The sequence below is a fragment of the Pholcus phalangioides genome, unplaced genomic scaffold (assembly GCF_987345545.1).
Source record: "Pholcus phalangioides strain wild (caught in Gottingen) unplaced genomic scaffold, Ppha-v1.0 ptg000017l_1, whole genome shotgun sequence".
In the NCBI taxonomy this organism is placed as follows: domain Eukaryota; kingdom Metazoa; phylum Arthropoda; class Arachnida; order Araneae; family Pholcidae; genus Pholcus; species Pholcus phalangioides.
This window is the reverse complement of record NW_028301610.1, coordinates 12,234,119-12,249,071: the sequence shown is the minus strand read 5'-3', so window position 1 is coordinate 12,249,071 and position 14,953 is coordinate 12,234,119. Positions and strand designations below refer to the sequence as shown.

Here is a 14,953-nt window from a genome sequence, read left to right as displayed (position 1 = left end):
CTCAAGGAGTAGTAGCACAAAATATATGTACTAATTTATAAGTATGTAATTTAAAAATATCCTCATATATACGTTATTTGTTGTAGCTGTAAATAAATAATCTTTTACTCCGACTTGAGAACATAAAGATTGGATAATTGGTTGGTATTAATTGGTATATCACGAGTATACGATCATGAGCCAGCCCCAGATGCCGAGAGCAGCTCTGGGACAGTTCTACTGAATATGGCTTCTAAAATTCCCGAATAAAATATAAAACAATGTCGTACTAGGCATTTACGGCAGGAAAAATAAAAAAAAATAGCTTTTTTTTGCAAAGAAAGCTTGAAAATAGGCATAAAAGGCATTTATGGCATTTTGCCTGAACTTCTTGGGCTCTAGTAATAACAAATCATAATTTTCAAAAAGGAGTTGTTCAATCAATTGATGGAGATGCTTTTTTCCATTAGAGAACAAGATGTCACCAAGTTCTTCTCTTTCTTTCCCAATATGGTGTGAGAAAATCAAGTCGGCGTCAGCCAATAGTGAGAGAGAGAGAGAGAGATTCTTTCGATCTTATTATACTTTAATATATACAGCTGGGACTTAGGAAAATAGAGTAAGACATTCCCCGGTACTGAATGAACAATGGACGAGACGTACCATCTGTTAACAGAAAGCTTATTGACATCACATTGTCCCAATCAAGCTGTTAAGTTTTTGGCTTTTTTGTGCTACGCACAGGTGTTGTTGATGGTAGCGAGTGCGATGTCATAGCTCCGTAAAATCAATTTTTAATAAAATGTTAACTTAGTACGCAGAAAATTGATAAAATTTTTATCAATAGTTTTATCTTTTCAATTTTTTTCTGTTTTCCGAAACAAATCCCCATTTTTACTCGACGTTCAAATCTTCAAAGCTTTCTAAAACGTACAGTATGCAATGTTTCTCAACCTTTCTGAAAACAAGGACTAGTAAAATGTGTCTGAAACAATTTGACCGACGGACCACTTGTGTCCCGTATTACGGGACATTCTTGTAATTTTTTTTTTTCCGAATTTTTTTCATACATTTGTCCCGTTTTTTCAATGATACTTATTTGAATTTCTAATATTTTCTTAAGTTATGAATACACACAGCGTTTTCATAATATAAATTATATTATGATAATTATGGCAAATATTATAAATATTCATTTCACATATTTGTTAGGTTTAACGTTTTTTCCGTGACTTTAATTACGATTGGCGATCGGTGATCGTGTCTCTTTTGGCAATGTTTTCTGATGACGTTTGGCGATGTCCCGTATTTTACGGATTGTTATTTAAGATCCCTGACCCTGTTTACCGTATTTTTCTCAATGAAAGAAATATGGTTATTAGATCATTTGAATATTTTTTTCGTGAAATACATTTTGTTTACTGAGATTTGCAGCAACCCTTTTGTCTACAGCCCACCAGAAATTTTAGCAGAAATTAGAGCGAATTGGATTTAAAGCAATAAATTTAAATTTTTGGCAAAAAATTTAGCGATTTCCCGTATTTAATATATAATCTTCGAGGTTATTGTGTCGCAGGGAATTTTCCTCTAATAGGGTTGTTAATAAATGGAATAGCTTACCCCGGAGATAGTAAATTCTAACACAATTGACACGCTCAAAAAGAAATACGATAAACATGTTGGGGTAAATCGAGAAGCTATCCACACATACTTAGAATAAGACAGCCATAATACAAATACAAATACAAGGCCACAACAGGCAAAATGCCCAACGAGGTGACTGAGAAAAAGATGCAAATAACAAGTATGGATGTCATATATTACTAAAATACAGCAACCAGATTAAAAATGCAATCACATAAGTTTTCTTTATGGACATTGTATGATATTTTTTCATGTATACATATATTGTTTGTAATTGCATTTTTAATTGGGTTGTTGTATTTTTGAAATATATGACATCCATATTTGTTATGGGCACCTTTTTCTCAGCCACCTCGTTGGGCATTTTGGCTTTGGTGGCGTTGTATTTGTATTGAAATTTTCTGTATTCTCCTCGATGAGAACCTGAATACGAAGGTATAATTTTATTTGAAATCATATGGATATTACTAATATCAATTACAACGGGTGAATAATTTTATCGAATCTGCCTGAGCACCACCTATGCCATCGTCGCGGACCATAGGTTGAGGAACGTCGAGGAAAACGCAACGACCTCGGATATAACGACGCTTTTTTGACGCCTTTTTCAATTTTTATGACGTACAGTATTCCCAAGAAATTCCTAGAACTAGAGCTCTTCACATCTTGCACGCATGATAAAACAAAGCATGACATCAATGTAATTGAATAAAACTTGATTCAAAATACTCTTCAGTTCATGAAATAAAGCAAAGGATTGAAATTTTATTCACTCACTCAAAATTAAATTTTCCGTTTCCTTTATTTTACGTTTCTAAGTGCATTCACTGAGACATTCGAAAAACGGAGCAAATTTGGGAAAAATCAGCGTTAAATGCAGGTAAAACGGGTTTTTCCGCATTTTAGAGCTGCTTCCCTCCAACTTTCCTCCGCGCGCGCGCGCGCGTTTTTCGAATTCCAATATCTCAGTGAACATTGCACTTAGAAACATGGATTTTTTTTGTTGGCATCCTTAAAGGAATGTTCGTCTGTTATTCTATTGATCACGTAATAAGGAAAAAAAGATTTATTACATGTTTGATGCTCCGACTTGATTATTGTTATGACCCGTATACGGGACATTCAAATGATTTCACTAGATTTTTTTAATAAAAACGTTCGTTTTTTTAATGTAGCTTACTTTCATTCGCTATCTTTTCTAAAATTGGACATAGACATAATTATCATAATCTATAAATTTCATTTTGATGAATCTGATTGATTTCAATCAAAATTGTACGGAGATATAAAATATTCATATTTCTCGCTGAAACTTAGCACGCTGTTGAACATATCCATCTGTGATGAAAGATTACCGTAGTATGACTGTCAATAGAATACGGTTTACATGGTGAACAAGACATGTTCTGCCCAGTGAGAGGGGGGGGGGGTGACAGTCGAGCCCAAGTGGAACATGAAACACCCTACCAACCCTGCCCTCTCCGGAACCGTTTTCGAGTTATGGTGGGTAATCGATTATGGAAAAAATTCGTCAAGGATGCAGAAAACCCAAATTTGTAAAGTCTCTGAAATATCTATGTGCAAACTAAGCACATATTTGGGAAAACCAGGAAAAATCTTATAAGGTGACATCATTTTTATCACAATATCTGGATTAATGGCTACAAGAGCTGAAAGATCTGTAAGGTTCAAAAACGAATTGTCGCCAAAATTTTTCATTGCCAGTTACGCAAACACCCTTTTCGCCACAATCGGTCAAATTTACCAAAAACTTCTCCATTGCACCAGCTTTCGAAAGAGTCTACAATAAACCATATCAATGATCACGTTGAGGAGAAACTTATACGTGTACCTCTTTCAGAAACTCCACGAATGTAGGTTTTACCAGACTGGACGCATTTTTCATTCACCATAACTCGAAAACGGTTCGAGATAGGACAAGCTTGATAGTTTTTAGTCAGTTAGGACAAGCTAGGTGTTTCATGTTCCACTTGGGGCTCGTTTGATCGCCCCCTTTCGTTTGGCAGAACATGCCACACGTTCACCCTGTATAGAAGGCGTATTATGGAGCGCTCTTTCCTCGAATGTATCTTTCATATATGCATAGTCCCTGAAATCCCCAATCTTTATCATGATAAAGGAATACATATGCGCACCATAGAGGTAAAAGAAAAAGATTTGCGAAAGGGTTACTATATTTATTTTCAGTTATATCTTTTATGTGTGGTTTGGAGATTTGGTTCAAAAGATCGTCTTTATGGCTACTTTATTTTCCATTCGGCTCGACTGTATCTACCACCATTTCAGTCCACATTCACTGGAGTCGTGATGTTATAAACCCAGATATATTTTATATTTCCATTTGCTCGACGTTGTAGATGATTCTGGGATAACTCAGAAATTGAATATGCGGTTTTTTTGCTCTTTTGAAGAGAATAAAAGCGAATTCGACCGCGAATTTCATTGATTCAAATATTTTGGGGTCATAGCAAAACATGTCTCGATCTCTAATATGTGTAGAATAACTTATTTATTTTCTTTCGAAACGCTAAGAAACTAAAGCCAACACGATTTATTGTAGCCTTTCTCAACCTGTGCAATTTATTCTGAATTTTCATGATTTTCATTTTCTTAATTTTCAATTCCCCTCTCCCGCAGAATATTCCCCTAGTATAAAATTCAGGGCTAAGCGGGGCCTTAAAATTATTAAGACGGCTCTGACCCCACTGTTATTTTTACACCGGGCCCCGCGGCGTCTTGTAAGGGAACTCTCTCTCCTGAGAACTGTCTTTGAGTAATGGAAGTTTCTATACTTACAGACAATACAATTACATCGAATTCTCAAAACCGTTTCTTGTGAACGGCTAAACACTTGGGTAATCAATGATGATCCCTTCTTGGCTGCATCGTTAGAAAGCCGAGATGGAACATTAGAAAGTAAGGGCTCATTTCTCGCTCATGGTCATTAATGCCTCTTCGAATGGCTTATTATAAGAGCTCATCCATGATCAACGATCAAAAGTGATTGCTTTTTGACTTTTCGTTTATAACCAACGATGATTCAGTGATTCTTTTTTTCATATAAACTGTATTATTAGATCTTTACTGTAGCTTAATATTTGTAGAATTATTGATGGCAATCGACCAAGAACTGAGGCTATAATAATAGACTGGTAGACGATCGAAATGTCATGTGTCAAATAATTAAAAACGTCACATTTGAAAAACGGGCGGCAGCACCTGCTAACACAATTATAAAACTTCAGACGTATTTAACTGTAATTACAAAAACATCTGTACAGAACTCAACTCGCCTGGTTTGAAAACGTGTCGCGTGTGACTTAATTAACTGATCTGAACAGGTTACTTAAGAGTTATCCGTAAATGTACCGCGGTTGACTTAATTAAGCGATCTACCGCGCCCGAATTGTGAAGTGGTAAGATGCTCGTCTTCCGAACGTCAAGGTCCACGGGTATGGCACCTGATTTCCCACCCAAATCCACTGGTTGGAACTTGCCGTATGACGATATATGACCGGAGTTGGTATGCGGTAAAGGGGCCGTTCAACTATTACGTAAGCAAATTTTTAGCCATTTTTGACCCCCCCCCCTTCAGCAAAACTCTGACCCCACCCCCCTTGTCAGCAAAATTTGGTCATCAGCTCTGCCCCTCTGAATCCTAATGCATATTGGTGGAATCAGAGACGTACACGGGGGGGGGCATAGGGGGCTCGTGCCCCCCTCCCACGATCAAAAATTTATTTTTTAATGCAAAAAAAATATTTTTTAAATTTGAAACTTCGGAAGACAATACATTTATATGTTATAATCAATTTCTGTTAATTTAAATGTTAGTTGAAGGCTATGAACTCAAAATTTATCTTTAATAAATTCATTGCCACCCACCCTCTAAGCCATATAATGATGAATCGCATAAAGGCCATTGGCCCGCGGACCAAATATGGCCCTGGGGGTTATCTGATGCGGCCTGTCCTCCTTAAACCTAATTTTGTAAAAATGAACTAAGCGGCACATTTTTACAGATCGGTTAAGTGTCCCGTGGTACAATTCCAGAACATTCAAGTGGCCCGTGGCACATTTTCAGATCACTTAAATGACCCGGGACACAGTTCCAGAACACTTAAGCGATCCGTGACACATTTAGAGATCCCTTGAGTGACATGTGACGTAGTTTTAGAGTACTTAAGTGGCCCCCAGTGCTGTTCTACATCACTCAAGTTACCCGCGGCACATTCTCGGATTATTTATGTGATCCGCGGCATATAATTACGGATCACTTGAGTGATGCGTGGCACAGTTCCAGAGCACTTAAGCGGCCCGTACACATTTCCAGATCACGTGAATCCGCGAAACATTTAGAGATCACTAAAGTGGCTCTGTAGGGCACTTATCAATAGGGAGAATGTTAATTCAGGCGCCCAATAACTATCGAAAGTTTTTTTTCGTTTTTGGTGCACCGAGTAAGATGGCATTAAGAATATTTTCTATTTTCATAAAGGGTGGTTGATGCCGTAAGCATTATCCAAACCCCCTCCCCCCCCATCGATGATGACGTAATACTTGAACGGTCCCAAAGTAATAGCATTAAGTGATCTCTGAAAATAATGCAAAATCTGCTGAGTGTCACTTATGTGATCTAGAACTGCGCCGAGAGAGAGTTACTTAAGTGATCAGAAAATTTGAAGTGAGCCCTGTTTGAGTTATCTGGAGTTTTGCCACGGGTCATACAAGCACAAATTTAACGGCCACAATAGGCAAAATGCCCAAATGCGCTGATAATTTTTTTTTTTTGAAAATGTGCCGCGAAACGCTTAAGTGCATTGGAACTGTGGCGCGGTGATCTGTAAATATGCTGCGCTTCACTTGAGTGGCCAGGGACATCTTAAGACAGGGGTCTTCAACTTTTCCAGACACGGCGGGTCAAGTTGGAACTTTTCACGAAGCCTGCAGGCCACCAACTCATGTAATTAATTCACTTCGCCGTGCGTTACCTAAGTGATCTAAAATGTGCAGCGGACCTTTTATGCGTTCCGAGTCATGCCGCGGGTCACTTATATGATCTGTAACTATCCTGCGGGTCACTTAGTTTATCCGGGACTGTGCTGAGTACCACTCGAGTGCTGTAGAACTGTGCCGCGGTTCAATCAAATAACCTGGAAAAAAAAGTGACACTTATTTCATTTTTACAGAATCAGGTCACATCAAATGATTCCGAGGGCCACATTTGGTCCACGGGCCATGTGTTTGACATATATGTTTTACTGCATACCGATACTGCATACGCAGTCCATAAATCAGACCTGCAGTTGAGGAATTGTTACAACCAGATAACGTTAACCTGATCGGAGACGTGCGTGTTCCCAATTTTCATAAGCTTTGAGTCCTTTTTAAGCAAATGAGTCACCATGGATGTTCCAGATATTCCCGAGTCGCAATGTATATTAACTAGAGCATGTTTTATTAGTGATATATATATAATGTACTTCGCGGAATTAATCTTCTCTACAATAAGTCCGGCTATACTCATTTAAAATACACACGAAACATAACAGTAATGAATTCATTCGGTAAATATTACTACTGCTCTCTATCAGAAATAATTATTTTCTTTCACCGAAAATGGATTTCGATTGCCATCGTAAAAAGGGGATTCGAAATAATTTCTCCGTAAATATTTTGTTTTCAGAGTCATTCGAGACTTCGGCAATAAACTGATAACAACTTGAATTCGTATTTTTCGTATTTGCCTAGAAAAGTGCTTTTATTAGGATTATTTCTGGCAAAGGGATTTTTTGTTTCAGGGTTTTCCGAGAGAAATATCACGGCCAAAACTTTCGATTTCGAAACTAATTACGCTCCGAAAGATAAGAGCTTTTTGTATCTCTGTGTCCGCATTTTCAGATTTTTCCAGAAAAATTTTTTGGGATGAGAAGGGAATAGTAAAATTACAATTTTTATCCTCGCATTTTTCGATCACGTAATGAATTGTTTGACTTATATTTTATTTTTTACTATTAATGTAACTTTTGAAAAATACTAAATGCTATTCTCGGATTGATTTGCGTGAGTTTTTAAAAAGCCAGGGCTACCATTACCAATCGCGGGGCCAGGGATATCTTAAGACAGGGGGTCTACAACTTGGGAAGTTGAGAAGTTAACGCCTCTCACTATCAGCGGGCCACCAACTCATGTAATGTAGTGCCATCTTAATAGAAGGGGAATCAATAGGGCCTCAGTTATATAGAAACAAAAATAATTGGACTTATTTATTCTGAAATTTTTTATTTCTATTCGTATTTAAGAACACAATTTCCAGCATTAATTATAAAGACGAATAATTTTATCATGTCGGTCTGCGGAACACCCAGGGCCGTTACCAGGATTTTTGCCGCCCGGGATAAACATTATTTTGGCACCCCCACGACTTCAAAATTCAACAATTTTATAACGGCGTTCTTTTTTCCCATCTAAAAAATTGCCGCCCCCTAAATTTTTCCGCTGGGGCAGCTGCCCCCCCTCCCTCTAGTTCCGGCCCTGGGACCACCTATTCCATCGTCGGCGGCCATAGGTAGAGAAACGCTGTTTTTGGTGAACCACATACAGTATAGCATCTATAAAGGTTAAATACAAAATTTATAGTTTCCGATATTGTCCACTGCTTTCACTAAAGATGTCGGTAAATCTTCCAATTTAGTCGTCGTACTGTCCGAAAGCCGTTATCCTCTTAGCCATTCGTCTTTGCGATCAGTAACTCTGGCAATATATGAGCGTCTGGCTTCTGTAATAGTTTCAGGGAAGCCGTAGAGTCTCATGTAAAAGCTCTTTAAGTGCGCACACCAATAACTGCCAAGGGGATTCGCTTCCCAGATTATTCCCAGGTACAGTTGTCTATTCCAGTAAGGATCATGCTCACCACGCATAGAACGAAAGCAACTGATATCTGTTGATCGAATGGCGCAATGTAAGAAAATGGCACGCTAATACCAAAAAAAAAGACATCGGGGAGACACGTACGTAGTTATTATTTTTATGTCCGACTATTGCTGGCAGTTGTCGTAAGAAAAAACTATGGGAGAACCGAGATAAAACGGATATTCTTTTAGTTTCCATTCTTCGTCATTCCCAATGATAATTCGGGAAAGTAAACAAGTTCTTGAGATATCGTTACGCTGGAGAAAAAAGCTAGGATAACACTACTCACAAAAAAAAATAATCGTGTTCTCCAGAACCAGAATCAAAAGTTTAATGCTCGTGACTGGTTCTATTTCGAGCCATTAGCGAGCGTAAGGGCCGGGGCCCACTGAGGGCCCCATGTGAAGAGAAAGACAAGAGAGTAGTGTATGTGTGCGGTGCACCCGGGTGGCAGTCGGAGCTTTTGTTGATCGGGAACATGAGTTTTGATAAGAAACATAAATTTTTGAAATTTTGGTGATTGCGTGTATGAATTGGGAAAGGTTGTCATCGGTAATTTGGTCAAAAATTGTATCTGGATTTAATTTAAATTTAATTTTACGACTAGTAAAATGCCGCCACTGCCTCAGATGATTAGTACAACGTATTATTATTATTAGCTTCGCTGTGAAGAAATCCATGTCGGGCAACGTCTTGATCTTTTTGCTACTCGTCTCGCATTGGTTGAGACGTGGAAATTGGTCTCCCGAAGCACATTTTTGCGTACTCGAGCATGTAAAGCGTCGAGTTAGGGCAGGCTGTCGAGTCGGCTTCGGAGGGGGTGCCGGAAGATTCAGCATAGCTGATCACTGATGGTGCCGTAGGACGTTCGGCATCTTTCGGCTCCCTCTCGGTTCGTGTTCTCAAGGAAGCTTCAACCGTTTCAGCAGGGTGGCTTAAGCGAGGGAGCAAGAGGTGCGGTGCACCCGGGCGGCAGTCTGAGCTTTTTTTCATCGGGAACATGAGTTTGATAAGAAACATAAATTTTTGAAATTTTGGAACAATAAAAAGTCACGACACCACGCGCTATCATTTTTTTTTTAACCATACCTTGACAAGGAAATGGTGGGAAAATTTGAGGGAACAGGCTGGACCTGGGGCCATAACACCAGAAACGAAAATGGACTCGATCTACCACACAGGGCAAGTGTGCAGTTTGGTTTCCTCACCCATAGGTGGATTCAAGGTTTGTCGCACTTTTAGTCCAATACTAATAATAATTCTAATCTAATTTTGTGCCCACTTCATATTGTTTGTATTTTTCAAGTTTTATAAAAGAACTTTCATCAACCATTAATAGTGCAATCCTGGCCTTAAGCAGTATAATTCATTGGAAAACAAAAATCGGGAAATGATTGAATTTTTTGTGTAATGCTGTTATAAGCAGTGTTGACAACTCAGAAAATTTTCCAACTAGATTCTTCTTCAAAAACAACTAGAAACCGAGCTTAAAACAATCAGAATTAATTTTCGCCTTTATTTAGATGATCATACGTCCTGTATTTCCCTTGAAATTCCAGTGTTTTCACGTAATTTAATACAGGGTGGGCAAAAAGTCCGTAGAAACTTTAAAAATGAATAAAAACCGGAAAAATAACCGAAATAAGAAACGGTTTGCAGGGTTAGCATCGCTAGGTCACGGGAATTTTTTTGACAGTAGAAAAAAACAATCAAAACACCCGATAGGTGGCACTGGTACGAGCGACTTCGGTGGAAATATGCAAATGAGACGGTTATAAGAATTTGCGCTCCTAATTCACAACCAGTTCACCGTTGTAAACCGTGTATGGGGACCTGCTGCACTCTGTCGTTGCTGGATTTGTGATTCGCCTGCAATGTGTTATTCCCTGTGATGGGGGTCACGTGGAACACATAGCGCTGTAATAAACGATTTGGAGGCATTCTGTTCGTTATTTGCGTATCTTTTTACTGTGCGCGTTAGCACCACCTATCGGCTGTTTTTTCCTGTCTTAAAAAAATTCATGTGACCTAGCGATGCTAACCTTGCAAACCGTTTTTTATTTCGGTTATTTTTCCGGTTTTTATGAATTTTTCTACGGACTTTTTGCCCACCTTGTAAAAAAACTACTGAAAAAGACTTACAAGGAAAATTTTTTGAAAAAGACCAGAAAAAAAAATTAGCAACTAGATGGGTATTTTTCCAACTAAATGACCGAAGAAAAGACCAGATCTAGTTAGAAAATAACTAAGTTGGCAACACTGGTTGCGAACGGCTCTAAAACACTTTACTATTCGATACTATAGATGAATTTCTTAAGTTCAGGTAAAAAAACTGGAGCCGTGCTATATTTCATAAATTTACCTTTTAGCATGGACTGGATATGGTATTCTTATACGTGGAATATAAAAATCGAAACCAGTGTCTGATAATAATCCCTCCTTTCCCTTCATAATTTCAAATAGAAGCTGTATGACACATTGCGTGAAATGCATTAGTAATAACTGGCGAGATCATTCCATACCACCAAAGCTTTATATATCAAAGGATTAAACAATGTAAAGAAGACTAATTTATCAATTTAGATTGTTGCCTTCCTCCTCTTTCGTGTCCAGGATAAGATTTTGTCGATCCCGATATTGGATAATGTTATCAAAGTTTTATCCCGAGAAGCGTCAAAAACTCGTTTGATAAATTCTTTTTTAGTTCTTTTGTTAAGATCGGGGAACGATAAGCCGCCGAAAAATCAACAATGAGCAAAAAAGCTTGATATAGATAAATAAATTAATGAGGAGATTCAGCTATTGTTGTGAGGAAACTCTTCCGCTTGTGGAAAACTAATCATAATAAATCTTATTTTCTTGTCTTATTACTCGACTCTATCCGAGCATCTTCATGAGGTTATTTTGCCAGAAGGAATGAGATAAAGAACGGCTCGGTATTTCAATTATTAAGTTTGGGAATCTTGTATTGATATTCTGTTATCTCATTATTTGAATCGTTCCTCAGAATAACTGCGGTGTGATTCATAAAGAAGTACAGTCAACCCTCGGTTTACGAACAACAAAAAATGATTCGGCTTACGAACTAATCCCAGTTTACGAACATGCAAAACGGTCTAAATCCCTGAAGAAACATACAAATACAAAGGCCACAACAGGCAAATTGCCCAACATGGTGGCTGAAAAATTATGTCCATAAAAAATATGGATGTCAAATATATAATCAAAATACCCAATATAAAATCACCAAAAAAATAATTTAATAATATGTAATACTCTGCCAATAAAAAAGATTATGGTTGTCTTATCTAAGTATGGATAGCTTCTCGATTTATCCCACTATGTCTATCGTACTTATTTTAAACGTATCAATTGTGTTAGAATTCACAACTCCCGGAGGTAAGCTATTTCATTTATTGACAACCCTATTAGAGAAAAACTCCCAACGACACCACAATGTGGAATTTTCCCTTAATAAACGATACCGGTGTCGTCTTGTCGAAGCAGTTGATTGACGGTGTATAAATAACTCATGGTCCATCCTATTCATACCGTTGAAAATTTTGAACACTTGGATCATATCTCCCGACACTTGTGTTCTTCCAATGTAAACATATTCAACAAATCGAGCCTTTCTTCATAGCTCAAGCCTTGTGTGCCAACAAGAGCACGTGAGCACGTGTAGCTCTTCTCTGCATCCCCTCGATCAAGTCTACGCTCCTCTGTAGGTATGGTCTTCAAAACTTTACGGCATACTCCAGTGCAGGACGAATTAAGCCTCGGAAAAGTGGAAGAATGAATACATATTTCAGAAGTCTCAGATTACATTTTTTTCTCGACAAAATTTGGTTGAAGAATTTCTTTGTTTTGTTTTCATTGTTTTCATTTTTCATCAGAGTGAAATTCCTGCCACCAAATACGGCTCCTCACATCCAATCCATGGATCAACAGGTCGTTTCAAACTTTGTGAAGCTGTGAAGAGGAGAACTTTTTCAAAGATGTTTTGCAGATATCTGAACATCTAAGACTGTTAGAACTAACAGTCAGTAACTTTTGAAAACATTATTTTATCATCCTACAATTGCATGGTTCTTATTTACAAAGCTTGGCAGCAAGTGTCTTACAGAATTAACAATTTGGCTTGGAGTATATTTTGTGGCCAGATAGTGTTGCAAACGGAGATTTTGAGGGCTTTAACATTGAGATAACAGATGATACATATTCACGAAATCAGACTTTGTCCTTGAGTTTTTTTCATTTCGTTTCCATTTCATCTCTTTCGAATTATGGTAATTTTTTCAGTGTTATATTAGATATATTGAATATAAGTTATCAGTGATCGAAAGTAATTGCGCAATATTAGCGGGACCTGAAGAGAGATTTAAATATTTGGATCTGGGGTTAGAGTAAAAAGGGCAGTGAAAAATTACATGATTCCAATCCTCAAATACCAAAAGGTTGCAATATGTACAATTGCTGATGGGATCTATAGAAAAGTTTTTACCATTAACAAAAATTGATGTCTGATTAAATCTGAGTTGGGCAAAAACCCTTTTGACTGAGATATGAAAAGGGAGGAAAAAATAATCTTCCATCAGGAAAGTTGTTTTTATATCTTTATAGTGAGAAAAATTTTTACTATTTACAATACGGGAGAAATCAGTTTGGATACTCTGGTTTTTTATGCTCTCGATAATCAGTGGAAGATAAGCTTTTACAAGACTTGGATTTTGTTGAACCCAAATAAAACCGAAGCCAGCACTGTCAAGAATACTTTTAACGTGAAATGCCCAATTATTTTTATTATTAATGGACGAATTACAAGATTGAAATAGTTGGTCATAACTTATTCTTGTCAAACGGGATTGTTTCATTTCAAGCAAACGTATCCAGAATTTTAAAATATATTTTTTAAACGAAACACTGAGGCTTGGGCGGCCAAGTTCAGCTCTCAGAGCGTACCCAGGGGTATTTCTAGAAACTATCAATAGCCTCTTAGCGAAAATACTAAATATTTGATCCATTTTATCAATAAATTGTAATGCCCAAATGGGAGATGCATACGAGGCTGTTGAAAGCAAAAGGGAATCAAAAAGTTTTAAAGCCGTGACCAAAGAATTATTATGAGCTCCTCTAAGTATATTTATTACTGGTAGTATAGCTGTTTTGGACTTTGCCAAAAAGTGTAAGTATGCTGTATAAAATTTGCCGGAACTTGAAAAAGGGACCCCCAAGTACATGTAAGTCGAAGTTGTAGTTAGTTGTTGACCCCTAAAGTACCATTTATCATATTTTGACAATTTATCTGATTTTTTGAATACAATAACTTGAGTTTTATTAATATTAAGATCAATCAAAAAGTCGTCACAAAAATCCTGGAGTATATCTATTTTTCTTTGCAAGTTTTTTAAGGAATCTGATAAAATTACGTCATCATCCGCGTACAGAAGTGCATGTATACCAGTGGCATGATTTATAAAAACTGGTGAAATACTAGAGGAATTTAGACGGTCTGTGAGTTCTTTAATAAAAATAGAGAAAAGTGAGGCGTTATGCATACTATAATCGAAGAAAATATAACTGTTGTGAGAGACATTCTCTCAATCCAACTGGAGAATAAAATTGCTACTGATATCCTGCAACTGTGGCATAAACCAAAGACTTCACATATTCAAGTGGATAGATGCTCGTCTAACATTGTGAAGGTTGCTGTCAAGTCCCCGGTTTGAACAGGGGAAAGAATATAGATAACAAGAATTTTCCCTAACGATCTTGAGATGACCACCGATAGATGGCGCCTTCATTTCCAATCCAACTCGTAACGGCAGTAAATTGCGTATAGCGATATGGTCGGAATTGGTGTGTAGCGAAGTAATGAAGAGCTTCTCGAGACTGCACGTTTATAAGGGCACACCTGCACCTTATACAGCACCTTAAAAAGGGCTGTACACTTCATTTATGGACACAGCACTGAAAAAGACTGTCACGTGACACTCCCTATATCCTACGTCGTTTTTCTCAGTAGCGGGACGCGGGACACAAACTTTATGAGTACATCTACCTAACGGATTGCAGTTGCAACCGTCTCTTCAGCTTATATTATTTCCACAGCGTCTGGAAACTGTCTGTTTCTTTAAAAATCACCCTGTATAATATATTTTCCTGTAATGTTCTCATTGTAGGTGATACTGCAGGTTCACGTGGACCGCGGTCAGTGGGTGGACGTGCCGGTCACTCCGGACACTACTTGCCGGGACGTCATTGAATGCTGTCGGGAGCCTGGTGACCAACCGTGCCGCTTGATTCAAACCATGGGTTTCAAAGGTGAGTCTTTGCTCACTTGAAAGATCAGGGTTCTATTTTCAATCGTACATATTCTGAAAGAAGCCGAAAAATA

The 14,953-nt window shown here is 37.8% G+C and overlaps 1 protein-coding gene across 1 annotated transcript in view; it reads left to right on the top strand.

The window, feature by feature from the left end:
* ASPP (Ankyrin-repeat, SH3-domain, and Proline-rich-region containing Protein) overlaps positions 1 to 14,953 on the top strand; it is a 195,355-nt gene that overhangs the window by 42,561 nt on the left and 137,841 nt on the right. The window contains exon 3 of the mRNA XM_089246204.1: positions 14,739 to 14,880. Within this exon, the coding sequence (XP_089102330.1) occupies positions 14,739 to 14,880 (142 nt within the window). The remainder of the gene's footprint in view (positions 1 to 14,738; positions 14,881 to 14,953) is intronic.